Source organism: Mirounga leonina, unplaced genomic scaffold (assembly GCF_011800145.1).
Source record: "Mirounga leonina isolate KUSES-001 unplaced genomic scaffold, KU_Mleo_1.0 Mir_224, whole genome shotgun sequence".
Classification (NCBI taxonomy): Eukaryota; Metazoa; Chordata; class Mammalia; order Carnivora; family Phocidae; genus Mirounga; species Mirounga leonina.
The window spans coordinates 17,805,807-17,830,810 of record NW_023270615.1 but is presented as its reverse complement, the minus strand read 5'-3'; the positions used below and the strand labels follow the sequence as shown (position 1 = coordinate 17,830,810).

The window sequence follows — 25,004 nt, the reverse complement described above, 5'->3', positions numbered from 1 at the left end:
AAAGGCCTGAGCCTGCGTTAGGTTGTGCTGGCCGAGAGGCCTGTTCCCACGCCCCCAGGTGCCTCCGAAGTCTGTAGCTAAGGAAGGGCTGGCCTCCAGCCCTGGCTCTCCCATGACTACCCGTGTGTCCTTTGGGAGGTAACTGACCTCCTGGGCTGTGTTCATGCCAGGCTGATGAACTTGGGTACCACTACTTTTAGGGATGTGGGCAAGTCAGCTGATGCCCTGTGAGCCAGCACTTGTGAGCTTCCCTTTGCCATCCTGTCATCCGGGTCACCATCCACTGTTGCCCTCACGGTTCTCATTGGCCAGGCTGGCCCTGAAGGTGCATACCTGGCCTCTCTACAGCTCGAGTTTATCATCTGTAAGATGGTAATGAGCTTGCATAGAGCTGTCATTTCTATAGGCCTGGGATGCAGTTTGGCTTCTGTTACTTTTCCAAACACATCCTTGTGAATCTCCTGGCCACACCAAAGTAGACCCTCCACTGGACTCCTTCTGGTGGCTGCTGGCATATGGTGAAGGTGTCTCTCCGTGTTGCACCTCCTGTGATGTTTCAGAGTGGGGGCTGGCCTCTCCCAGCTCTCTTCCCAAGTGTGGGAGACAGCAGAGCCTGGATGTGAGCTTCAAAGTCGTGGCTGTGTGTCCTGCTGGTACCTCGAGTGGCCGCCTCCCAGGAGATCTGGGATGGGGTCAGAGAGAGCTGGTACCTGCTCTCACTCTGCACATGGGCCCTCCTGACATGAAGACCAGGTGTGCTCAGCCTTGCCAGCCCCCTGCCAGGAGTTGGCATCCTGATAAGCTTACTCTAGGATTTCTCTCCTATTTGATCCAGTTTTATAGGGAATTTGATACTTGCAATGTCTTGGGGCTTTTAAAAAATATATATAAAATACCCACGAAAATTTTGGCATGCCTTACTTAGCACCTAGGTTCCTTTAGCAACACAAAGTTCATTTAGTAAGAACTCTTGGGGCCGTGCAGTCCCTGGGGACTCAGTGCAACAGGCTCAGTGGTGTTCACTGGTGCTGCCCTTAGAGGCTAGTCTGTTCCAGCGGGATCGGTGTCCTTGGGGTTGGTTTCATCTGAATGCACCGCTGAAGGAAGCCCGTGGCATGGAGGATCGGCACCTCTGCTTTCCGGTTGGTTTTGTGCTGAGGCTGGAGGCGTAGGCCCACTTCCCTAATTACAGACACAGTGCAGCTGCAGGAAGGACTCCAGCTTGGAGGGGCTTGTCTTCTGCTTTGTCTCGTTGCTGCTGTCCTCCCTTTGAAAGCTTCTCCCCATCTTTGTGGGCTTTTCCCCCTCCCACACTCCCTTGCTGTCCCAGGCTCCTGATTCCAGACCTGTGATTAAATCCAGGAAAGGAACGTAGGTGGAATGTGTGGGAGTCGAGCACGTCCAGAACCCTGGCCTCCCGCTGTCCACCCCCCACCCCCAGGGCGTCTGCAGGAAAGGGGCTGAGCTCAGGTTTCAGCAATTCCATGTCTGTGCTCGCGTTTTTCCCCACTGCAGCCCACGTTCTTCCGCCGAGCACACATGAGTGCCATTCCAGTCCTTTCCTGCCCAACCACCCTTCCTCCCGTCATATAACCTTGGCCACCTACTCAAGCATGGGGTGTGCTTGTGTCATGGGTTCATGACATCCAAGAGCATCATCCTAAACTTCTGAGATGTGGTGCAATCATGGGTCCCCCACAGACATGCTTGCCCGGACTAGGGAACGGTGGGTGTTAGTGACTTTTAATATATATTGAGCAACGCTTTCTGTGGATGTCCTAACCCTCGTTAGCTCATCCCTACGTGTTTAAATCAGGTGGTTTGGTTTCTCCAGCAGCCACAGGGCCCCTGTGGTTTGTGTGAATGAGGGGCAGGGATGGGAACCCCAAAAATAGTGTCCGGAAGCTAAAAACCTCAGCCAGGCACCTCTGGATGGGATAGGAGGAGCCTAGTCTCTGTGGGGTGACCAGGGCTTCCCTGGAGCATCCCCTGGAGCAGGACCCAGGAACACAAAGCTGTTTTGCTGCTTGTCCTGTTTCCCTGTGTGGTTTGCCGCATGAAGAGGCCGTGAGAGGGATTGGTCACGTCCGGTGTGTTGTCCTGTTACTTCATTGTTTTTATTTCTCCTGCTTTTGGGACACCGTGGCTGGGTGTCCGGGGACCCGCTGGCTGCAACCCCACCCCCTCCCTTTGCAGGAGAGCAGGAGAGGGACGTGACCTGGTGACGCCTTGGACGGCATCCTGTGCTCACCAAGTCTTCACTCAACCCAGCTCATGTGTTAACAAGCACGTCCTCCCACCTAAGTCCCGCCCGGGCTGTGAACGTTCGTGTGTGCCAGGAGCCCTGTGGAGAGGCCGGGCAGATGCAGCCCTGCGTCCCCAGTCCAGGCTCGGCCCGCCTGCCGCCTCCTTTCCTCCCTGGCCCCTGGGAGTGGACATGGCTAGCTCATCTCTCTGGTCAGCCCACGTGGAGTGTGAAATGCCGGCTTATAGCAGATCTCTCAGCAGTTAGAGAGCTCCCCTTCTCCAGGGAAGCTCTTTGCAATCCAGACTCACCCTCTCTGTGCTAGGCCTGCTGGGCCTGAGCTGGGGCGGGACCCCTGCTTCCGGAGCTGAGTCTGGGCCAGGCCTGAGGGCCGCATTCGGCAAGCTCAGGGTGTAGGTGAGCCGGAGCTCCCTCCGAGAAGCTAAACCTGCATCAGCTTTGGCCAGTCCCAGCGGGAGGCAGGAGAGGTGTAGACAGCCGAGGCCCTGGGGTCCTCGCAGTCCTGGGGTACACGCTGGGCCCCGGAAGTGGACCCCCGCTCCCCTGAGCCACCTCTGCTGCTGCTTTTCTGGAGGAAAGAGACTTTCTTTTCCCAGAAAAATCACTTGCACATAGATGCTCAACAAACATAAGGAATACATGAATGATTTATATTTTAACGTTAAATTCACTTACAGTGGGCTGGTCGCTTATTTGCAACCAAATACGTTGAGAGTGAACATTTATGTTGACATCAAAGCACAGTATCTGTGAGTTGTGCTGATACCTCAAGGAAGAGGTATTGGGTCTGCTTAGAAGCAGGGTTCTCTTGTGGAGCCTGAAACTCCAGACGTTGGCTAAGAGACGTCTGTCTTTCCTCGGTGCATTGTTAGGGCCCACGAGTTCTGGAAGCATCATAAAAGGACTCAGGTTTGAAGGTTTGGATGATATTTTCAAGTATTGAAACTTCTCCTCTACTTCTAAATATTAGTAAAAAAAAAAAAGTCACTTTCACCAGCCTTAGATTTACTTTTTGTTTCTGGAAATGTGTGTCTCTGTATTCTGAGAAGCTGTGCTTTCCCCCAGATGCAGAACGGGGGAGGTCGGAGGAGATGGCGTTGCATGGCTCTGCCTGGGGAGACCGGGTCTGCTGCGGTGTGGCCAGCCGGCGGCCTCGGGGAGGCTGGGACAGCATTGTGGGGTGGTGTCCCAGAGGGCGAGCCCGTATAGCTCAGGAAGCCGGTGGACATGGGCCTGACTCAGGCCGGGCGCCACAGGTGCTGTTTGTCTGTGGGCGGCCACTTCCCACAGTTTGTCTGTGTCCACGTGTTTTGTCCCACACCGCGAGATCCTGCTGTGGGAGGCAGCGCCCACCGCCCTCTGCAGAGCGGCCCGGGGTGGTTGTCTGGCTGCGTCTGCCCCTTGCACCTGCCCAGGCCGGGTCATCTGCCGTAACTAATCAGCCAGCCCCTGCCCAGCCCAGGAAGCTCTATTGCCCCTGTAGACTGGGCTCTTTCCTCTTTCTTATGAAAATGAATCAAACCCACAGATGAGGTTGTTCCTTTTACCCAAGTCCCACACTGAGTTTTCTCAGCTTCAAGCTACAGAGGGAATTCCCAGGCAAATTTCTATCGGGGCTGCTTTGCATTGAGGTAGCCATGTAGCTCTGAGCGTCGTAAGCCAAGGTATCCTTTTGTTTCCCTCCACGGCAGGGCTCTGGCCAAAGTGGTCCCCAAATCTTCCCCAGAGTGCCATGCATTTCTGCCACTGTCACCTCAGTCCATATTCTTTGGGAAAACTCTGGGGCACAGTGATGCGAAATCAGCCACCGTAGCCGGCTAAGCATTGGTGGAGATGTTCTCTGCAGGAAGTGGGGGAAACAGCACCTGCAGGAACCACGGTTCAGAGGGTCTCCAGAAGAGCAGACATCTTCAAGCACTGGTCTGGGCCTCTGATAACTGGGACAGATAGGGCTTAAGAAAAAACAGAAGTACAAAGACACAGCCCACCTCTTCACAGACTAAGGTTAAAAGCACTGAAACAAACATGGATTTAGGGAACGTGGTCTTATCCCAAGGCAACGTTGTGCATCTCTATCCGGAGAGAGTGAGCAAAATCGGGTAGTCGGTCCTCATTATGTACAGACTCCACAGTTGTGAATTCACCTTCTCGCTGAATTGTTTTTGCAAGCCCCAGTCAGTACTCATCTCGTCTGCGTGGTCATTTTTGGTCATGCTCAGAGCAGTGAGTCTCCTCACACACCCGTGACGAACGGGAGGAACCCACAGGAGGAGTGTGAGGGGCAGTTTTAGCATGCACGTCGAGGGTAGGGACGTGCTTTGGCCACTGTGGAAAGGGCAGCATTCATTAGCTAGAAGGCCAACGTCAATCCTGGGGTGCTGAGGTCACCCACCTGGGGGACACCAAGCGCAGACTCAGGAGTGGCCTGTGCCCTGCTTGTTTAGGTCCCCGTGGTGGTGACATCAAAGCTGGCCACACTTTGAAGAGGGTCCTGGGTGAAATGGAACCATGTAGGCAAAGGGCCCAGGATGGTGAACGTCCTATAAGTAATGTCAAGTGAGGGAGGACCCTGCCCCAGGAGCAGGGCTGTGAGCAAGCATGCGAAGATCGCCTGGGGAAGCAGAAGTATTCTGCAAGCGGAGGGTGGCTGGGGCGGCGGGGGGGGGGAGCGGCTGGAAGAGGAGAGGCAGGGAGTCAGGCAACCAAGTCCGTCCCCCGCGGGAGTGGGTGCCCTCAGGGAGCAGTGAGCCAGGAGGAGGTTGGACCCGTCCTCCAGGTTCTCTGATGCTGGGCTGTCAACGTATTGCCAAAGCAGCCTGCATTCACCGCAGAGACTCTAAAAAGGAGAGATGAGCATGTTTCCATCCAACAGGCATGTGAGAGCACTGGGAAGCCCCAGGGCGCTGGGGGTGCACGTCAACACTCCCAGACTTTGGAGGTCCCGCTTTAGGGTGGGAAGACCTGGCTCGTGGTGAAGGTGATGAGGGAAATAAACCCTTTCAGAAGCTAAAGATGAGTGGGGGCATGTCATCAGCTCATGCCTCTCGGAGGAGGTGGAGGAGCGGAGACCACAGGCCGGAGAAGACCAGCCAGCCGGAGGAGGGCGGGGTGGCTGGACGCGGTGAGCACAGGTATAAGTGGGCAAGATGAGGAGCGGCTCAAGCCAGACCAGGTAGGGTTTGGGATGTGGTGGGGACAGGGAGGTGGCTCGCCAACATCACCCTGCCCACCATGTAGGGAGCAGACCGTGAGGAGGGCAGGTGGTGGGGAGAACTGGGCCAGACCCAGCGACATGCTTTCACCAGGGTGGCGTTGGGGCAGATGGTGAGAAGCCATGGCTTTGGGATGTACTTGGAGGAAAACTGATGAGAGCTCCCCGGAGAGCACCTGATCCAGCCTCCTGCACGGAGCTCAGACGCACCCGGGAGCGAGCACGCCGTCTCCTGACTCCATGGGTTAGTGCGCTGTGACAGGGAGGGGTCTGCAAACTGCAGGGTCTCGTCCCCAGCAGCTGCCTAGGGCCAGGGTCCTACCCCCAGTTAGGACAGGCTGAGGGACGGGGTGTCTGAGCAGCCGAAGCCCCCTTCGGGCACGTGAAGTTGAGTTGCCTGTTGGACATTCAGGTGGAAACGTCAGGTGAGCAGCGTTCAGGTCAGGAGCTCGGCACAGGTGGGTGTGGGATCGGTGGGCATTGCCGGTATCGGGGGCCGTGTGCAGGAAGAAGGTGAAGCTGGAGCCCCAGCCCCAGCACCGGCTTGCAGAGTAAGTGAAGGAAGGAGCCATGGAAGAGGGGTCGGCAAAGAAGAGAGACTGACCCGCTGAGGCAGGGCCACTGGGCTCCATCCAGTGCTCCCGAAGGTCAAGCCAGATACAGCAGGTGGGTGATCTTGGGTTTGGCCACTGGGTGACGTTGGCAAGAGCGTGGGCAGAGGACGTCGGCGGGAGAGCAGAGGGACGGTGCGGGTTTGGACAGTTACAGAGCAGAGGTGGGTAAGGCCACCCACGGACCTTCCAGCCCGGCTCTCCCTCCCACTCCTGACGTGGGCAGGTTTGCCTATGCGTGTGGGTATCAGCTTCTGCAAACAGAACTCGATTACTCTGTACGCATTATTTTGAAATCTGCTTTTATTAATCAGCCAATATTTGTGACCACCCACCTCGTGCCAGGAGCGGTTTTGGGCGCCCAGAAGGGGCGGTGAGTACAGGCATCTCCGTGTTGGTCCCAAAGCCAGCATGCTGGGGGGGGGGGGGCAGACGGGAATCACACTCGCGGGAAGGTAGGACGTGGAAAGGGATTGTGTGGCCTGTGGAGTTGAGCTGGGGAGGGGAGGGGATGAAGCAGCAGAGTGGGAGATGCCCCAGGCATCACAAGACATTATTTCATGTCATAAAACGTTTTTCTGTCACGAACTGCACGTTGAACCTGGGTCATAAAAAGGCCCCCGAGGGGTCAGTGAGGCTGCCATGCTTTGAGGAGCTCACCCCGCAACATCCTGCAGCCTAACCTCATTGAAAAGCTGGGTGCACACGCGCGCGCTGGCCGAGGTACGGGGGGCGCCGGGGGTCCGCTCTGTGGGATCCAGAGGGCCCCTCGGTTTCTCAGTTTCGAGCTTTTGAATAAAGTGGTTTCACACGTGGAGAAAAGTAACTGGGAATGTTAAAATAGACAAAAATCCGTGGGGGTTAAACGCAGTCTGAGCTGCAGACTTTCCCTGGGGTTGGAGGAAAAGGCAGATTTGACCGGAAAACAAGTCGCAGGCGGAGGCGGGGGTGGGGCTGAGTCGATGGGCACAGTGATGGAGGAAGGTGCACAGCGGGGAAGCCAGCTCCGTGGAAGGCACTGCCGGGCGGCGGGGGGCGCATGGTGAGCCAGTGCCGGTGTCCGGAAAGCAGGTGAGGACAGCAGTGTGGTGATGAGCCAGGGGGACGCCGGCTGGAATGAGGGGGCCTGTGTGGTGCAGAGGAGGTTGGAGACCAGGAGAAGGCCGGGTGGGTGCTGGGGGGAGCATGAACGGGGCATCACGGACCGTGCTCATGCCCCAAACAAAGTAGCCCAAGCCTGTGCCCTAATTGTTCTTGCTGGAGCCTGGGTCAGAAGCACCACCACCGGACAAATGCGCCCCATGTCCCCTGTGGCAAGTCACCCCCCAGGAAAGAGCTGCTCAGCTGACATGTGCCACCTGCCTGGGGACGAGTCTGAGCTCCATCAGGGCCATGCAGGAGCATCCCCGCTCGCGCCTGGGGGGCGGGCCCCGTTCAGTCTTACGTGATGCCTTTCCACGCACCCATCATGCCGGAGCGCCAGGCCCAATGCACATAACCACAAACCAGTGAATTTTGGGAAAGGATAGTCGTGTTGTTAGGACTTACCCAAATTAAAAAGTACTTGTTCGCATTTAAAGTAGTGTTCTTGAGGACTCACGGGTTTCAGCAGAGGCTAATGCTGGGACAGGTCTGCAGGTGGGTCTGCAGAAGAGGACAGCTGTGGCCCGTGGACTGTGCATTGAGGGACGAGGCTGCCAGGCCGGGAGGGACAGGGCGTGCTGGAAGGGCCGTGGGGCTCCTGGGCAGGCAGGTGGAGGGGGCGTAGGAGGGCACAGGATGCCGGCCAGCGTGTGCAGCTGGGGATGATGTGTGAGGCCAGACGGCAGTAATGGAGAGAAAGGAGCACACCCCAAAGCCACTTGGAAAACAAGCCTGAAAGAACACAAGGCCCACGGGCTCCTGGCTGGGGCGGCCCCCAGGCCGGGGAAGGCTGACGGGCAGCACGTGGGGGTCTCGGCCTCAGGTACGGCGAGGGGCACACCATCCGCACCCCCGAGATTGTTGGCCCTGGAGCGCCACGTTTTGACAGAGCCCGGATCATGCGCCGCGCGTGGAAGTGGGCAGCGCTGGGCTGCAGGCAGACAAGCTGGGCATGCACGCAGGTGGTGGGGGCCCCGGGAGCTCCACGGCAGGGACACGGCCGGGTGCAAGGAAGATGTGCTCAGGGTCCTAGCTGATGGCGGGCAGTGGCCCAAGTTGGGACACGAGTGTTCCAGGAGGATTAGCCGAGAAGGAAGAAGACTCGGAAGAGAAATCCTGCTTCTTCCCAGAGAGGTCTTTTTGTTAATGGCATCCTCAGACTTAGGTGCAGCTATGGACGGCACGGAACAAAGCAAACCTGGCCGAGAGAGGAAGTATTAGAACCTTGGACAGGGAAAAACTGATGGTTGGTCGTCGAATGCGAAAGAGGAAGCTAGAAAATTGTTTATATCATTAACTTATAAAAAAAAAAACTGATGGTTTTGGGGGGGCTTACTCAGGAGGATGGATTTGGCAGTTCTGCCTGGAGAAAATCGCTACCTCCATCAGTCAGGTGTTCTTATGTTTTATCGCTGCTTGTAGGAAAATCCGTATCATGGAGAAGCTGTTAGGCACGAGTGTGTGTGTGTTCGTGTGCATTTGAGTGTGACACAAAGGGGCGTTCACTTTTCTCCCTAGGTATACAGATGGAGGTACCTAGGTAGTTTTCCGTTGGTGGCAAGCCCTTTTGGTTAAAATATACACTTCTTTGGATATTTTTGGAATTGGCAGCACATACACCCTTCTCATCTACTGCCACAACCGAGGGAAAACACTCTCCCAGTTAAAGATGCGTCCTCTGTCTTCGCGCTTCCCCCCAAAGTGTGTGTCCGCACGGTGCAGAAGCGTCTCCTCTGTGACAGATGTCCTCATCACGTGTGGACCCTGCACTCTTTCTTTAATATCTGCCACGCAGATGGTGCGTGGTGGGCGCTGGGAAGTGGTCTGGGGAAGCACAGGGAAGGAACCGCCTGAGGCTGGGGGCTCTGAAAGGCCAGCCGTCTTCAGCCTCAGGGCAGCGGCTTGTGGGCCTCCCCCCGAAGGTGCGTGGCCGTGGTGCGTACCATCCCCATCTTTTTATAGATTTTTTAAAAATTTATTTATTAGAGAGAGAGAGAGTGAGAGAGAGCGTGCAAGAGGGGGAAGGGTTAGAGGGAGAAGCAGACTCCCCGCCGAGCAGGGAGCCCGATGAGGGACTAAATCCCAGGACTCCAGGATCACGACCTGAGCCGAAGGCAGTCGCTTAACCAACTGAGCCACCCAGGCGCCCCGCACCATCCCCATCTTATGTGGTATGTGAGCGTGGCTCGTTTGGGGGCTGTCTGGTGTCGGTCTGCCAGACTAGACCCACGAGAACCCGGCGTCCAGGCGCAAGAGTGTTCAGGACCCGGCCCGGGTTTCGGAGGGTCGGCGCTTTAGCCACTGTCCTTGCCGCCCCAGGCCTGACCGATGTCCCATCTTTTTTTTCTTGCCAGGAAGACTGACGGGGACACGCCAGCATGGCGGGGAGCACGGCCGAAAGCGCCAACCACCTGCCCTTCTTCTTCGGCAACATCACCCGGGAGGAGGCGGAGGACTACCTGGTCCAGGGGGGCATGAGCGACGGGCTGTACCTGCTGCGTCAGAGCCGCAATTACCTGGGCGGCTTCGCGCTGTCGGTGGCGCACGGGAGGAAGGCGCACCACTACGCCATCGAGCGCGAGATGAACGGCACCTACGCCATCGCGGGTGGCAGGCCGCACGGCAGCCCGGCGGAGCTGTGCCGCTACCACACCCAGGAGTCCGACGGCCTCGTCTGCCTCCTCAAGGAGCCCTTCCACCGGCCGCCCGGGGTGCAGCCCAAGACGGGCCCGTTCGAGGACCTGAAGGAGAGCCTCATCCGGGACTACGTGAAGCAGACCTGGAACCTGCAGGTGCGCCCCGGTCCCGGGCTGGCCGCGTCTCCCCGCTCAGCGGCGCGGGCCAGAGGTGCCCGGCTGCGGGGGGCGCAGCTCCCCTCACCCGGGGGCCCTCCCGCCAGCGATGCGGGTCACCCAGTCACCCCGCTCACGCGCGGCGCCCTAGACAGCCCTCCCGGGTGTCTGGTGTTTTTATGCCCCCGAGGGCGTCGCTCTGTTCAAGCTGATGGGCTCTTGATCCCGTAGCTTCCTAAGGTGTCTCCAGCAGAACGTTCTGGGTGAGCACGCATGTAGCTGCAGCAGCCCGTGGATGGAGGGCTGCCTGACATTCCCTCCCGCACCCCGTCGCTCACCTGCCTGCTACCTGGTGGTGGGCACTCAATGCCGCTCGGGACTTCCCTCTGCCCATCGTTCCCAGCCTCTGGGCAGGATGGCCCCGAGCCCGTTGGGCTGGCCACAGGGACGGTGCGTGGGTTTCATGAGTACACGGTGACACGTTGTCATCTGGAAAGGCCCCAGGGCAGGGTGGCGGGGGGACAGCTCAGTTCCTGCCACACTCTTAGCAGCCCCTGATGTCAGGAGCCACCGGGCTGGCTGAGGGTCTCCTGCGCAGACCTGTGTGTTCAGACATCTCTCTTGCGTTTCCCGTTCTGTCACAGATATGTGACAGAACAGGCTTTTTGAGGATTTTACACAGGGACTGCTTTTCCCTCCTCGAATGGGGTCTACAGGAATTCACCCTTGCAGACAGATAGCAGTACCCTGGTCAGCAGTTGTTGTTAGTATTATTGGATAGGCCTTAGACCATCTTTTTATCTTTTTTTAAAGTCAGATCAGATTTATGGAGGTGTAGTTTATACAGGGTAAAATTAAGCTTTTTAGGTGTACAGTTTTGTGATTTTTGACCAATGCAGAGCACCACGTAGGTCCCACTGCAGTCAAGATAAGTTACCCCCACCCCAGCCCCCAGGGGCCCCCCCACCTGCTTTCTGTCCCTACAGTGTTGCCTTTTCCAGAATGTCATCTATGAAGGGACACACACGTCCCCTCGTTTGGACTCGTAATATTTTTATTTTTACTTCTTCTTGTCCTTCTTTAACGTCCAATAACCCAACACTGGGTCTTCATTTACAGCTGCAGAGAATACCTCTGCTTCTCCCACAAAGCTCGGTCGGGAGGGAACCTCACCCAGCTGTCAGCCCCCTCCCGGTTTTGTTTTCCACATTGTCACAGTTCACGTCCTCCGTGCCCTGTGGCCACATCCACAGGTACGGGCAGCAGAGTGAGCGCTGGGAGGAGGCCTCGGTGGGCAGACGGGAAAGCCTCGTCTCCTTTGTGGCACGCACCCTGGGGCTCCTGAGCTGTAGGTGGAGGGGCATCAGGTTCTGACAGTTTAGTGCAGGGCTGCGATCCACGGGAGCAGGAGGCCTGGTCTCTGGACCTCAGGGATCGTGCCAGATGGTTTCTAAAGCCTCGCCCAGCTTCAAAAGGCCAAGCTCTAAACTCTACGTTGTTACTTATATACTCAAAGGTACTTAAATCATGTATAAGGAGCTTACAGTTTTCTTTATGGTGAATGAATGAATGACCACGTCAGGACTCGGGACAGATTAGAAATGATTCCTGCATCTTCTTCTCATTTTTACTTAGTACTGCTCTGCGCCCTTCTCGTGGCAGGGTCAGGCTCTGGAGCAGGCCATCATCAGCCAGAAGCCTCAGCTGGAGAAGCTGATCGCCACCACGGCCCACGAGAAAATGCCCTGGTTCCACGGGAAAATCTCACGGGTTGAATCTGAGCAAATTGTCATGATAGGATCCAAGACAAATGGAAAATTTCTGTAAGTATGGTGTCTTTCCCCTCACCTCCTACTGCTGGGCCCGTGCGGACGGTCGAGGTAACTCAGCTTCCCCATTACTGGAGCCCACGTGGCCCAGGGAAGACTCACGTGCTGTCATCTGACAACACGCACGCGGGCCCGCCGTAAAGACGTTCCCAAAGCCATCCCTTGTCGGTGTGTGAGTTTTGCCCAGTGCGACCCCAAAACAAACGCTCTTCTTGGGTACTGAGGGACGTAAGAGTTAAAGAAATGTTATTCCGCCACGTGTTTTGCTTTTCGCGGCAAAGACAAGATGCATAACAACATCTGTGGCTATCCTTCAGAAGTAACAACACTGCAGCTCATTCACTCACAGCCCCCACCCCCAAGATCTCAGGCTTTATTCTCTTGTGTCTCTTGGAACTAAATGGCAGGAGGGCAGATATCAAAGAAAATGTGCTGAGCATTTGAGCTGTTTCCTGTGAAGGATTTGATCACACGCAGGTCTGTGGATGTCAGCCTTACAAACGCAGAAATGATGTGTGCATCCCCAGCTCTGTTCATTGTCACCCTAGCGACCGATGGGCCTCAGGCCTCGAGATCCTGGGGACGGGGGCCCCCTCGGTGCAGGGTCAGCAGTCGCGGATGGCATGGGGCCATCTTAAGCGGCTGTCAGCCATGCCCCCCGGCGTGCTGTGGCCGAGCTAACACCCGGCGTGGCTGGCGGGGCATGCTCACCTCTTGTCACTGCTCAGTGACCCTCCAGAACAGAGTAGCCAGCTTGGCACGTGGTGGGAGCTGGGGTGGCGATTCAGTGGGTGCAGTGGCAGCCTCGAGCAGAAATCCTGCGGGACAGAGTTTTCCCCCGTGTGGCACCTGTCTGCTCATTGCCTCCTGAGGTTCGGACCTTTACCATCTTCTTAGGGCTAATTTGCAACACAAATGTCATGGGACCGTGCATGTCCCACGCACCAGCATCTTGGTGCGTGAAGTCAGCCCCGAGTGGTCTAATCTGAAGAGTGATCGAGGCCTCTCGCCTTCTCGCTGGGTCAGACACCAGCTCCCAGGCTCGCTGGGGACCAGCTGTGGTCAGAACCAGCTGCCTGCTCCCCACTCACATGGGGGCCCCCGGGACAGCTGAGGGCTCAGCTGCGGGTTCCTTCCCTGGCAGCGTTCTCACACCTCATCCACGCTTCCCTATAGAATGTCGTTCCTGCCCACTTTCCAGTCCTGCGGTTGTCCCTCCATGGGGCAACCATGCCCTCCATGGGGCAAACATGCCCCATCCATGAGGCAATGTCCATTAGAACCCACAGTTGTGGGGACTGCTGGCTCCAGTCTGCACTTAGAGATGGAGCCACAAAACCATCTGCCTCCTGAGCTAGCCTCTCAGTGGGGGGAACAGACACCGTACGGTAGGCTGGTGCACAGAAGGGAAGGGATGGAGCACGCCGCGGTGGGGGTATCAGGTTCTGTTTTCTGCAGAGACGAGGGGCCCTGCTTCAGGGAGACCCTCGAGCAGAGACCTGGAGGCCGTGGGGAGCCGTTGGTGGGGAGCAGCGTGTGCCCTGGGCAGGGCGGGCCTCAGAGGGCTGGTGGGCACCAGCAGTGAGTCCGTGTACCTTTGGAAAGTGTTAGGGCAGACCTGGCTGAAGCTCGGGGGGACCCGTCCGGCTGGGTGTAAGAAAGAGTCCGTACAGAGGTTCAGGAGTGAGCACACTCAGAAGCCACTCGGTGTACATTCATACGTACTTGAACCAAAGTGCGATGTTCATTTTTCTGTAGATTTCTGGGCCTCCGCCTTCTCATGCCCGAGCGCAGGAACTGTGCGTGACGCTTGTTGGAAGACAGAGTGGCGTGGGAGCTAGCGCGTGGCCCAGCTGCGTGGCCCTGCCACGTGGCCCTGTGCTGTGGCCCTGCTCCGTGGCCCTGCCGCGTGGCCCTGTGCTGTGCTCTGTGCACCTGGCTCCGGTGAAGGCCAGGGCTCTGGGTCTCTTCCCTGCAGACGTGGCCTCATTGTGAGCGCGTCTCCTCCATGCCCTCCGGTGTCCCTGGCACAGGCTTCAGTGAGGAGGGAGGCAGGGTTTCGGGTGGCGATGGCCATGTGAGATGCTGCACTTGGCGAGCAGGCCTCACGTCAACCCTGTTTCCCGATGTTTACGGTTCCTTGTCCAACCTCACCTTGGGGCCTGATTTGCCCCACATGGGCCAGAGCTTCGCTCTCTGCGTTGCTGGTTTCCTACACTGGTCCATTCCCAGTTCTTCTAGGACATGGTCTGGCTGCAGTCCATGGCCTGCTGCATGTGCCCCACCCCCCCGGTCCCCTCCCCACTGCCTCGCTCAGGGGTACTTGTTCCTGGCACGACCCCGTCTGAGACCGGCCAAGGCCAGCCTTCCCTCCCTGGGGCCCCCGGAGACCTGGCAGACAAAAACCAAGGAGGTTCTCAGATCCTGAAACAGAACCTCATTTCTGTGGCTCTGAATGCTGGGCATCACGAACTGGATTTAAGATAATTTAATGCATGTCAGCGTGCTGGGCATCATGTTAGCACTTTGTAGATGGTTAATAAATACAGATCTTCCTCAACGTGTGATGGGTGACATCCTGGTCAACCCTTATTAGGTAGAAAATATAATAAGTCAAAAATGTGTTTAATGCCCCCACGCTACTGAACAAACACCACGGCCGAGCCTAGCCCACCCACCGTGAATGCGCTCAGAACACTTCACGTGAGCATACGGTTGGGCTAAATCATTGACATGAAGCTTATCTGATAGGTGTTGACTGTCTCATGTGATTTATGAAATGCTGTGTGGAAAATGATGGAACGGTTGGTCGTCCACCCTCCCAATGGCGTGGCTGCCTGGGGGCTGGAGCTGCCCCACCCAGCATCGCAGAGAGGACCGCACCTACGCACATCACCCGTCCGGGGGGAGATCCACATTCAAAATCTGAAGTATGGTTTCTACCGATTTCGTATCACTTTCTCTCCACCGCCGTAAAGTTGAAAAATCACAAGACGAACCAAATCATGAACTGGGGACTCTACAAGCTGGTTTGGGGTCTTGAACAAACAGGCAGCCGAGGCCCAGGGACGCCGTTGGGCAACGCTGAAGGCTTGCCATTTCCATGTAGAGAACAACATGGAGGGTCAAATGGCGAAGTGCAAGAGTTCATTCTGGAACCTCTGATTTGCATTTATGGTTCAGTGTGGCAAGACCCCTCTCTTGGGAAAACACATGCCCCTGCCCCCCATGGAAGACATGGATGGGAAGTCAGCATGTTTCGAAACATGTGAGGCCTGCGTGAGGTTGTGAATCTTCACCAGTATGGCTCAAGACGCAGGAGATAAATCGCAGAAACGCCCATCCCACCAGGCTGGGGCATGTCGGGCAGATGCTGGCCCACTCTGGTCCAGTTTTCTCTCCTCATGAATCAGGGTGTAAAGTCCATGTGTAGGGCAGAACACTTGGACCAGAAGGGACCTTACTGCTCATGGGTGTAAATCCTGGATTTTCTGAAGGGGGACCTAGGCACAAGGGAGCCTGCCCACGGTTGTCAGGCAAGTAGGAGATGAGAATCCAGATCCAGGGTCCTGAGGGGTCTGGGCTGAAGCAAGTACAGGAACCCACTACCAGCAGCTCGCTGCTCACCCCCACTCCCCATGCAAGGTGTGGCGCCAGGCCATGTCCACAGGAAATGTCGGCTCTCCCCTGTCTATCTCCTGTCCACACAGCCTGCCGGGACCACACAGCAGTGACTTTGAAAAGGCAGGCATCTGGGTCTTTACACTGTGCTTGAAGAATAAAGGGTATGAGTGTGAAGGTCTTTACCGCAGAGATGGATGGTGTGGGTCTATAGACCCTCTTGTGGGGCATCATCTGCGGTGTTTCTAGGGATGATTATTCATCACCTACTGTTATGGGCTGGATGCTTATGTCCTCCCCAAATTCATGTGGTAAGCCTAGCTGGTGTAGCAGTGTTTGGAGGTGGGATTCTGAAGGTGGGTGGGGTTAGAGGAGGTCGTGAGGGTGGGCCATGAGAGGTTTGGGTTAGTGCCCTTTGGGGGAGAGGAGGCTGGAGGTGTCCGTGTGTGCATGAACGCAGCCAGATGGTGGCACCGACTTGCCAGCCAGGAAGCGGGCTCTCACCAGACCCAGAATTGACCGCACCTTGATCTCGGACTTCTGGTCTCCAGAGCCTTGAGAAAGAGATGTCAGCACTTAAGCTGGTATTCTGACTAAGACACCTGTTCGGGTCTGGGGTCTGGCCGGCCACACGTGAGGACAGGGACCTTCCCGGTACCTGCCCGCCCCCCCAGCCATGGTCCTGTGGGTAGGGGTCAGAGTTCTGCCTCCGTGGTGACCCCAGGGACCAGGGCTGGGGGAGGGCAGCCCCTCTGCTTTCTGAAGCCTCCCATGATGACATGGTTTGTCACTTTGAGAAATTAGTCACAGCTCAGGTGTAACTGAAAAATGAATTTGTTAGAAAAGATAAACAACTTATTTTCCAAAAATTACATATCCCTCTCCCCCAAAGGAAGGACCCAGGATTGGTGGGGTAAAGCATACACAGTTTGGAGATCCTCTTTTAAAAAAATACAAAGTTGGGTACAAAACATATTTTTTATTTTTTTTTTAAAGATTTTATTTATTTGACAGAGAGACACAGCGAGAGAGGGAACACAAGCAGGGGGAGTGGGAGAGGGAGAAGCAGGCCACCCGCTGAGCAGGGAGCCCGATGCAGGGCTCGATCCCAGGACCCCGGGATCATGACCTGAGCTGAAGGCAGACGCTTAACGACTGAGCCACCCAGGCTCCCCAAAACATATTTTTTAGAATAAGAAAAGAATTGCAATATATTACAATTTTTTTAAGCTGGGAAATAGGGCAAACATACAAAATTTAGAAAACAGTAATGTAATCTTTGACCTATCTGCCTGCCATCGTTCTGGGCTAAGGGACATTTAAATGTGCCCTGAGCAGTGACGAGAACAGAGTTAGTGCAGAATGAAAGAAGTGCAAAGGGGGGGGCAGCAGGAAGTGGTGGTGCAGAGCCTTGGGGGCCAACATGGTGACCTGAGCGTGGCCTGGCCAGGAGCGGAGGCTGGAGCGACAAGCAGGCAGACAGGACAGGAAGCCCTTCCTCATCTGAAGGGCGGCCTCTGAGCAGGTGCCAAGTAGGAGTGCAGCTTGCCCTCCAGACACCCTTTCCAGCCCCCCTGGAACAGCAGATCCCCCTGTGTGGCATGCTCTTAAGTGCCTTGCATCTGAAATTCAGGTGCCCCCCGACATTCCTCCCCTGTCCCTTCCAGGGAGAAACAGACACTTTCATCTGAATCATCCCACTTTATTAGCCATTTCCAGGTAGAGTGTGATACTTCCGTTGTTTCTGCCTTTCCTTCCCGCCCCTCCCATGCCCTTCTCCATCATCCCTCCCTTACACACCCATGCACACTCTTGCACTCACGCCTCTCCCGTTCCTGGCTCCGTGGGGCCCCCTGCAGGTAAAGCAGGGGCAGCATGCGTGGAGGGCCCAGTGAAGGTGTACAGCATTCTGTGCACAAATGGGGACTAGAAGGTTCAATGAAGGTGGTGGTCAGTCCATGCAGAATTAGGGGTGCGCACACATCAGAGCACTGTGGCCTTCATGTAGGATGGACCTGGCGCGGGGATAACAGACAGCCTGTCACCCTTGAATATTAGACAGTTTATTCCTTCAGAGGCTCCTATTAAATACATAGTAGACCTTAATCCATCCCCTATATGGTTCCTTATCTTCTATCGTCTTTTCTCTGCGTGCTGGACCGTGTGATGTCTTCTGAGTTGTTTTCCAGTTCCCTGAATATCTCTCCATCTGTGTCTAATCTGCTTTTAAACTCAACCACTGATTCTTTTTTCCCCACCAATGACATTTTCTTTTTAATTTGTAGCTGTTCAGTCTGTGGTAGGGCTTGTTTCCCAGATATTCCTGAGCATGTTTAGAGTGGCTCACTGCCTGGCCGCGTGTGTGATGCCATCCTGTGTTTCCTTGAACACTTCATGTGTAGTCAACTGATCTTCCAGTGACTGACAATTCCTATATGAAATGCCTTGGGGGCACAAATCTCTGTCTCCTCTGCTCTTTCCCTCCCTCCCCTGGTTCTCATGACTCATGCTTGCTTAGGTCTTCATGATCTTTTCGAGCTCATGTTTGATTGATCCGCGCCTGTGGGGATCCTGAATGTCCTATGTTGGGAATGCGGCCTTCCAGAGTCGGAGAGGACTTCTTCTTCAGGTCCTGCTTTAAGCGGGACTCTCAGGGGCTCAGGTCCTGGGCCCACCTGCTGGCCCAGGATGCCACCCCGTCCACTGCGGCACTGATGCTGGTGTTTGCCCTTAGACCAAACTCACATTTTTTGTTGTTGTTCTTATTTAATACCACTTACTTTCCCCTGCTCAAGTTTCAAGTCCCTTTTTGTTATAGACTTAAATTCCAAAGGCAAAGTGTGGTTTTTTAGAAAAGCCCTTACTCTTGTTCACTGATGCATGAGATTGCTTGTGGCTGGCCTGAGCCCCACGTGCCACAATGAGCGCCCAGGGCTGCTGCGCCCTCACTGGGCAGGGGAGGCCGTGTTATCTGACGTGTGTGGTTCTGTGGGTCCAGGTCAGCGTCGAGGCACGGCCTGTCTGAAGTAAGAGCTCCAGGGGGCTGTGGACTGGTGTATCAGCTCATCAATCTGACCCAGGCCTCCGTGAAGCTGGACGAGGGGGCAGACCTGGAGGTGGGTGTGGGGGGCTCGAGGGTCCCTCCAGCTCCTGGGTCCTCCCTTCCCCTCCAGGGCCTGGGCCTACCCAGCACACAAATACTTCTGACTTAGGAGGCCAGGGGAGGGTGGACAAGGGGCTCAGTGCCTCCAGGCTGGGGCCGCAGGACGGACACTCCCCCCACCTCACTGGGCCAAGTGCTTTGGCGTCTGTGAGACGCAAGGCTGTGAGCCCGAGGCCTCCACCCACGGCGGCGGGGTGGCTCCCCTGCCCTCTGACCCAGGAGGGTCGCCGTGCCTCGTGGCATCGAGAGGGGCTTAAGGCCAGTTAGGATGCCTTCACATCCTCGCCACGGTCCAAAGCTCAGAGATCCCACACTCCGTGATAGCAAAACGCAAACGCCTTGTGAGCTCACTCCTTCCAAGAGCCTCGCTGGGAAGAACATTCCCGAGGCTAGCTGAGCCCGGGGCCGGGAGGGAGGGGAGGGGGCTATCTTCCCCTCGTCGGGGGTCTGTGTGGTGGTTGTGCGGGGGCACAAGGAGCACTCGGAGGAGCGGGGGTGGGGGCAGGAGGAGGGGCTACCTCAGTTTCCCCAGCTGCAGCTTCCAAGTGTGCTGGATTAAAAAGAACCCCGCCCGGGCGCTGCCTGAAGCCCGCAGACACTTCATCGCGGCCTGCCCTGAACGTCGCCCGGACTCTGCTCTTTGCCACCTACAGAGGCTGGGCCTGTGGCTTTCCCTTGTCTGCACTTGCTTCCTGCCCACTGCCTGGGGCGGGGGGGGGGGGGGTGCGCTGCGAGGCAGCAGGCCTGCCGTCCAGGGAGCGCACTCCCCAGGGTAGCCTCATCCTGGGCGCTGGCGAAGGCTGCCCGGAAGGAGCTCCCGGACAGAGGGACTCCCCTCCAGGACGCATGCCCCGGGCCATGGTGTGGGGGGGTGCCTTCGCAGACATCACCTGTCCAGAAGCAAGACACGCTCTCTTTCCGACGTGCACCAGATCTTTCCATCCCGTCTTTGCCGCGAAATCGAACATGCGCGAAGCCGTGCATCACTCCGTAGGTGCACATTCACCACGGTTCACAAGGCAAACAGCCGCAGCGTGGAGATGGCAAGTGCCCCCCTCACAGGACGTCCGCCCCACTCACACCTCCAGGACACCACTTCCTGGATGCTCATGTCCGGTGGACCCTTTGGGTTTTCTTTTTTCTTCTTTTTTGGTTTTATCACCTAGGACCTAGGTGTACATCTCTAAACAAACAATTTGCTTTAGCCTGCTTGGGACCCTGTGATTACAGGACTGTGGCCTGTGTCTTATGCCCATGACAGAGGCCTGTGTTTGCTGTTTGTCCTCCTCAGTGTCCTGGGATATTCCGTCACATGAATGCCCCAGCATTTATGTGCTCGTTCTGCACGTGGTGAGCATGGTAGGTTGTGTATGGGTTTTTGGCTATCACAGATAAGGCTGCTGGTGAACACAGCAGCATTCTTTCTGGGTGTGGAGGGCATAAGTGTCGTGGATCTTACAAAAGATACAGAGAAAGATGTAGCTATAGAGTGGATTTCTGAGGATTGAACAGGTGTGGTCTCCGTAGAGAATTCCAGCCTTCTCCCGAAATGGTCAGACTCACACTCCCAGCCGCAGAACAGAGGGACCCGTCGCTCCGCTCTCCGGCAGCACTTAGGATTAGCAACCTTTTTAATTTTTGCTGGTGTGAAGGGTGTGCAAGGGTATTTCCACTGTGGTCTTACTTGGCCTTTTTTCAGATTTCTGAGGAGGGGATTGCACGAGCTCACTGGGCAATCTGCAATCCTCAGGCTCAGTTTTAACAAGAAAAGGCCAATGAAGGCTAGGGAGAGGTGGAGTGGTGGGATTTGGGCATGAATTCAGAAAACCAGAGTTTGGATCCCTTTTCTTTCTTTCTTTTTTTTTTTTTTTTTTAAGATTTTATTTGACAGAGAGAGACCAGCGAGAGAGGGAACACAAGCAGGGGGAGGGGGAGAGGAAGAAGCAGGCTCCCCGCCGAGCAGGGAGCCCGATGCAGGGCTCGATCTCAGGACCCTGGGATCCTGACCTGAGCCGAAGGCAGATGCTTAACGACTGAGCCACCCAGGCGCCCCTGGATCCCTTTTCTTATTTCCAGGACCCTGAGGTCAAAGAGGGGAAACACTGTAAATCAAGGAGAATGATATTTTGGAATGGCCCATGGATATCATTCTCCTGAGGTCACCTGTCGTTTAAGTGTAGGCGTAAATTCTTAATGCTCGGTATTCGTTTTAGGCAGTTCTCTGTACCTCCAAGCTATCCTTTGTGGAGGGCACTAATGCTTATGAAATACATAAAATATGAATAGTCCCACATTCCACATTATAAGATAACTTCCTATCAAATAGACTGAGCTCCCCTCCCCTATGAAAACAGGTTTTACCTTTTCTGCGTGGCTGTTTTTTATTTTGACAGCAAGCAGCAGGCCTTAACGGGCTGTGGGACTGTGAAGACGCAGGTTCACACCTGGGGTGCTGACGGCTTGGTCGGGTTGGGAGGAAGGAGCTGTTTTCAAGGTGCAGAAGGTTTCGGAAGAGGCCGTGCCAAGGACACAGGGGGTCTGGGTGTGTCCAGAGCTGTGGGCTGTGGAGGGAACCCGTCCATCCTGCACGGCCAAGCACAACCACACGGGAATTTTATTCTTATTATTTTTTAAGATTTTACTTATTTATTTGTCAGAGAGAGAATGAGAAAGATCACAAATGGGGAGCGGCAGGCAGAGGAAGAAGCAGGCTCCCGGCTGAGCAGACAGCCCGATGAGGGACTCGATCCCAGGACCCTGGGATCATGACCTGAGCCGAAGGCAGATGCTTAACCAACTGAGCCACCCAGGCATCCTGGGGAAATTATTCTTTTTTTGGGGGGGGGGATTTATTCTTAAAACAGAGTTCCAGCTACACAACCCAGCTCGGCCCTCAGTCTCGGGCAACCTCTGGAGAGGAATCCACAGGCAAGAACAGTGCCAACACAGTTGTTTCCAGAGCCCATCGTGGGGGTGAGACCTCTTGCCACCCAGAGGCAGCTTCAGAAATCTTCCCAAAACATGGAAATTCCATGCAGCTTGGCACTTTTGAACCCTTCCCAAAATGCAGTGCATTGGGGCACACGCTAAACATTTTGGGGTCTCGGTTTCTTCGGGGCCAGAAAAGCTTTCTGGAAGCGTCCTGACTCACCCTCGCCCAGAGCCCCTGATTCCCAGGGCTTGAGTTGCTGCGGGGCTGAGGTGGGCGGGGGGAGAGTAAGAAGCTGCACTGGGGGAGGGACTTATGGCCAAGTCTTGCTCTGCAGTCCCCGCCGCCCCCTGGATCTGCCCTCCCAAACCCCACGGGCCTTGTCCTGGGCCCTCTCCTCCCCGTGCGGCAGTGGGTGAGTGCTCGGCTCCCTGTTGGACCAACAAGTCGTATTCACAGGGAAGGGGTCGGCACCAAGGAGAGCCCGCAGGGGCATGGAAGCAGAGCCTGCGGGTCAGCACAGCCCAGCCCCGCCCTGCCCTCCTGCAATGGGCGATGTGAGGGGATGCAGAAGGGCCCTGGGGAGTCGGGGCCCGCACCCCCCCTATGCTTACCAAACACCCCCACACCGCACCCCGGCAGCCGGCGGAGCGGCAGGTCTGGGACTGTGACCTCGGGGAAGAGAGGCGAGTGCAGAGACTCTCCGTGTCCCATGGGTTCCCTGTGCTGGTGGCCTGACCGTGCGGCCGCTCCAGGTGAATGGAGACTCGCCCGCAGGGCCCAGGCTCCCCTGCTGTCCACCCAGGGGTCCAGCTGGGCCGTGGCCGTGACCCATCCGCCACCACGGCATTTCCTCGTCGTGAGCTGCCGGGGCCGCCGACCTGCCGGCCGGGCCTGTCCGGACACGGGGCCGAAGCCCTTGACCCCAGGCCGGGAGGGGCCGCTGCCTCTCGCGGGGTGGGTGTGGCTGTGACACGCGGTCTCCTGTCTTGTAGGATCAGGGACAGGAACGACAACGGTTCTTACGCCCTGTGCTTGCTGCATGAGGGGAAGGTGCTGCATTACCGCATAGATAAGGACAAAACCGGGAAGCTCTCCATCCCCGACGGGAAGAAGTTCGACACGCTCTGGCAGGTAGGGGCCGTCCTCACGAAGGAGAAAGCCCCCCTGGGTCCCTGCCCGACACGCACCCAGGCAGGGCTCCTTTCAACCCTCAGGTGCCTTGAAGCTCTGGGTGGGGGCTGGGGGGCGGGGACGGCAGGTGGACGAGGCTCCAGAGGCCCAGGACCGCTCAGCTCTCCGCACCACGGAGGTGCCCACGGACAGCCGTGCTCACAGAGGCCCAGGAGGCCCTGCCGTTTCTCCCTGTGTTCCAGACCGAGTATCAAGGGTCAGGTGCCTTGCTCGCTGCAGAAGGAGTCTCTGTGAAATTAAGGCAACTTAGAAGTAGGTCAGCACCGCCTGTGCGTGCTCAGGACATTTTCAGCTCTGCTCTGAAAGGGTTTTATTCTTGACCCCCCTGTTAGGAAACCCCCAAACAGCTCCTAATTTGGGAGGCACGTAGGGAGTGAGGAGCAGGGAACGGACGCCATCACGCTTTCCTGAGGGCCGAGGTGGGCACACGCCACTCATCTGCACTTACGTCATGGCTACGCATGGCCGAGGCCACACTGTACGTGCCACCCCAGCCCAGCACCCTATAAACAGCCGGGCCCGGCAGCGCAGTTTCCCTGTTTCCCTGAGAGTCAGGCGTTGCTGCCCTTGGTGGAATTCCTGACTTTGGAGAAGGAGCCAGCAAACCCCGAACCCAGCCTGGCCCCCAGCCTTTTTTTGTGTAGTTCTTGGAGAAGTGTTTTTTTCACTTCGAAGGATTCTTTACAAAATAATAATAATAATAAGTAAAAGGTTGTGTAACACGGTACGCAAGCCTAAAATATCGCTGTCTGGCCGGTTTGCTGACCCCTGCCCTTGAGGGGTATCCTGACAGGTTTGCCCACCTGCGGGCACCCTCGTCCAGCACACTGTCGGAAACCACAAGATATTTGAGTGACACTGGAGCGCTGGACGGGAAGCCTCTCTGCCTTAGGGACCCCGAGACTGGCAGCCTGAGAGCACGCGGTTGCATTCATCAGAGCAAGCTGAGCCCCGGTGTCAAGCATCTTAGGGCCGGTCACACTGCAACGTCTGCTTAGAGGGTAGATCTCACCACAATAAAAGACAATCCTTCCTGGAAGGATAAAATATATTCATTCAGGGGCACCTGGCTGGCTCAGTAGGTAGAGCAGGCAACTCTTGATCTCAGCGTCGTGAGTTCAAGCCCACCTTGGAGTCTACTTTAAAAAAAAAAAAATAGATATTTTTTTTTCATTCAACAAAGATTGACCCAAGCAGGGAAGTTTTGAGAGGAGAGAAGATTCAGGAGCAGGGTCCTTAACTGGAAAAGTTACCAATAAACAGATAAGGAATAGATACCAGATATGAAGATTATGAAGATTCTAGGTTGTCCGAAGAGGAAATGTCTGTAAGAAAATGTGAAATACCAAGACTGTCTTCTTACTGTGTAATTTGGATGAGATATAAATAAATCTATGTGCCATTACTTAAGTTTTGATGGACCAGTTGGACATCATGGGTCACAGTTTTCTGGGACCCATTAGCCAAGGATGGCCACATTCTCTCAACAGAAGGCCCCCTTTCCCCGTGTCCCAGCTCTGCTGTCTTCTCCCTGGAAGTCTTGGGCTGAATGACTTGGTCCCTCCGAGAAGCCATTGCCAACAACCCCCGTCAGCAGTCATTAATAATTAACAGTATATTGCGATTCCTTTACCTGCCTCTCCATCAAGAAAGGAAGTGCCTAAGGGGTAGGAAATGTATCTCATTCACCTTTGTTTGCCTTTGGTCCTGCCTTGGGGCCCAGAGGGTTTGTTGAATGAGTCTATGAAGGAATAAGTGTTGACATGCTGAATTTGTTTTTATAACATTACATAAATAGAGGAGAAATAAATAAGTGTAACTTGCTACCAAAAAAGGAAGGGAGGGAGGGACAGAGGGAAGGATGGAGGGGTGGATGGATGGAGGGATGGTGGGAGGGAGGGAGGGATGGAGGGAAGGATGGATGGAGGGAGGGAGGGATGGATGGATGGAGGGAGGGATGGATGGATGGATAGAGGGATGGATGGAGGGGTGGGTGGGTGGAGGAGTGGATGGATGGAGGGGTATAGGGAGGGTGGGGCAAAGTCCAGAGGGGAGCTGGTGAGTGGACTCCTGTCCAGGCTGTGAGTGTGGAGCGGGAGAGGCATGAGGAGGGACCAGGACGACCTCCCGAGGAACCATGTTTTGTTGTTCAGGGGTATCCTCGAGTCACGTTTAAGGTGTGCAGGGGGAGTGGGCTGCTCCAGGATTTCCCTATTTCCTGCCTCCGATGTTTATGGCTCTTTCC

The 25,004-nt window shown here is 56.0% G+C and overlaps 1 protein-coding gene across 1 annotated transcript in view; it reads left to right on the top strand.

Annotated features, from left to right (window-relative positions):
- The window catches only part of SYK (spleen associated tyrosine kinase), a 77,673-nt gene that overhangs the window by 23,991 nt on the left and 28,678 nt on the right, over window positions 1-25,004 (top strand). Inside the window, exons 2-4 of the mRNA XM_035029193.1 lie at window positions 9,586-10,023; window positions 11,686-11,846; window positions 22,561-22,699. Of these exons, the coding sequence (XP_034885084.1) occupies window positions 9,610-10,023; window positions 11,686-11,846; window positions 22,561-22,699 (714 nt within the window). The 5' untranslated portion in view covers window positions 9,586-9,609. The remainder of the gene's footprint in view (window positions 1-9,585; window positions 10,024-11,685; window positions 11,847-22,560; window positions 22,700-25,004) is intronic.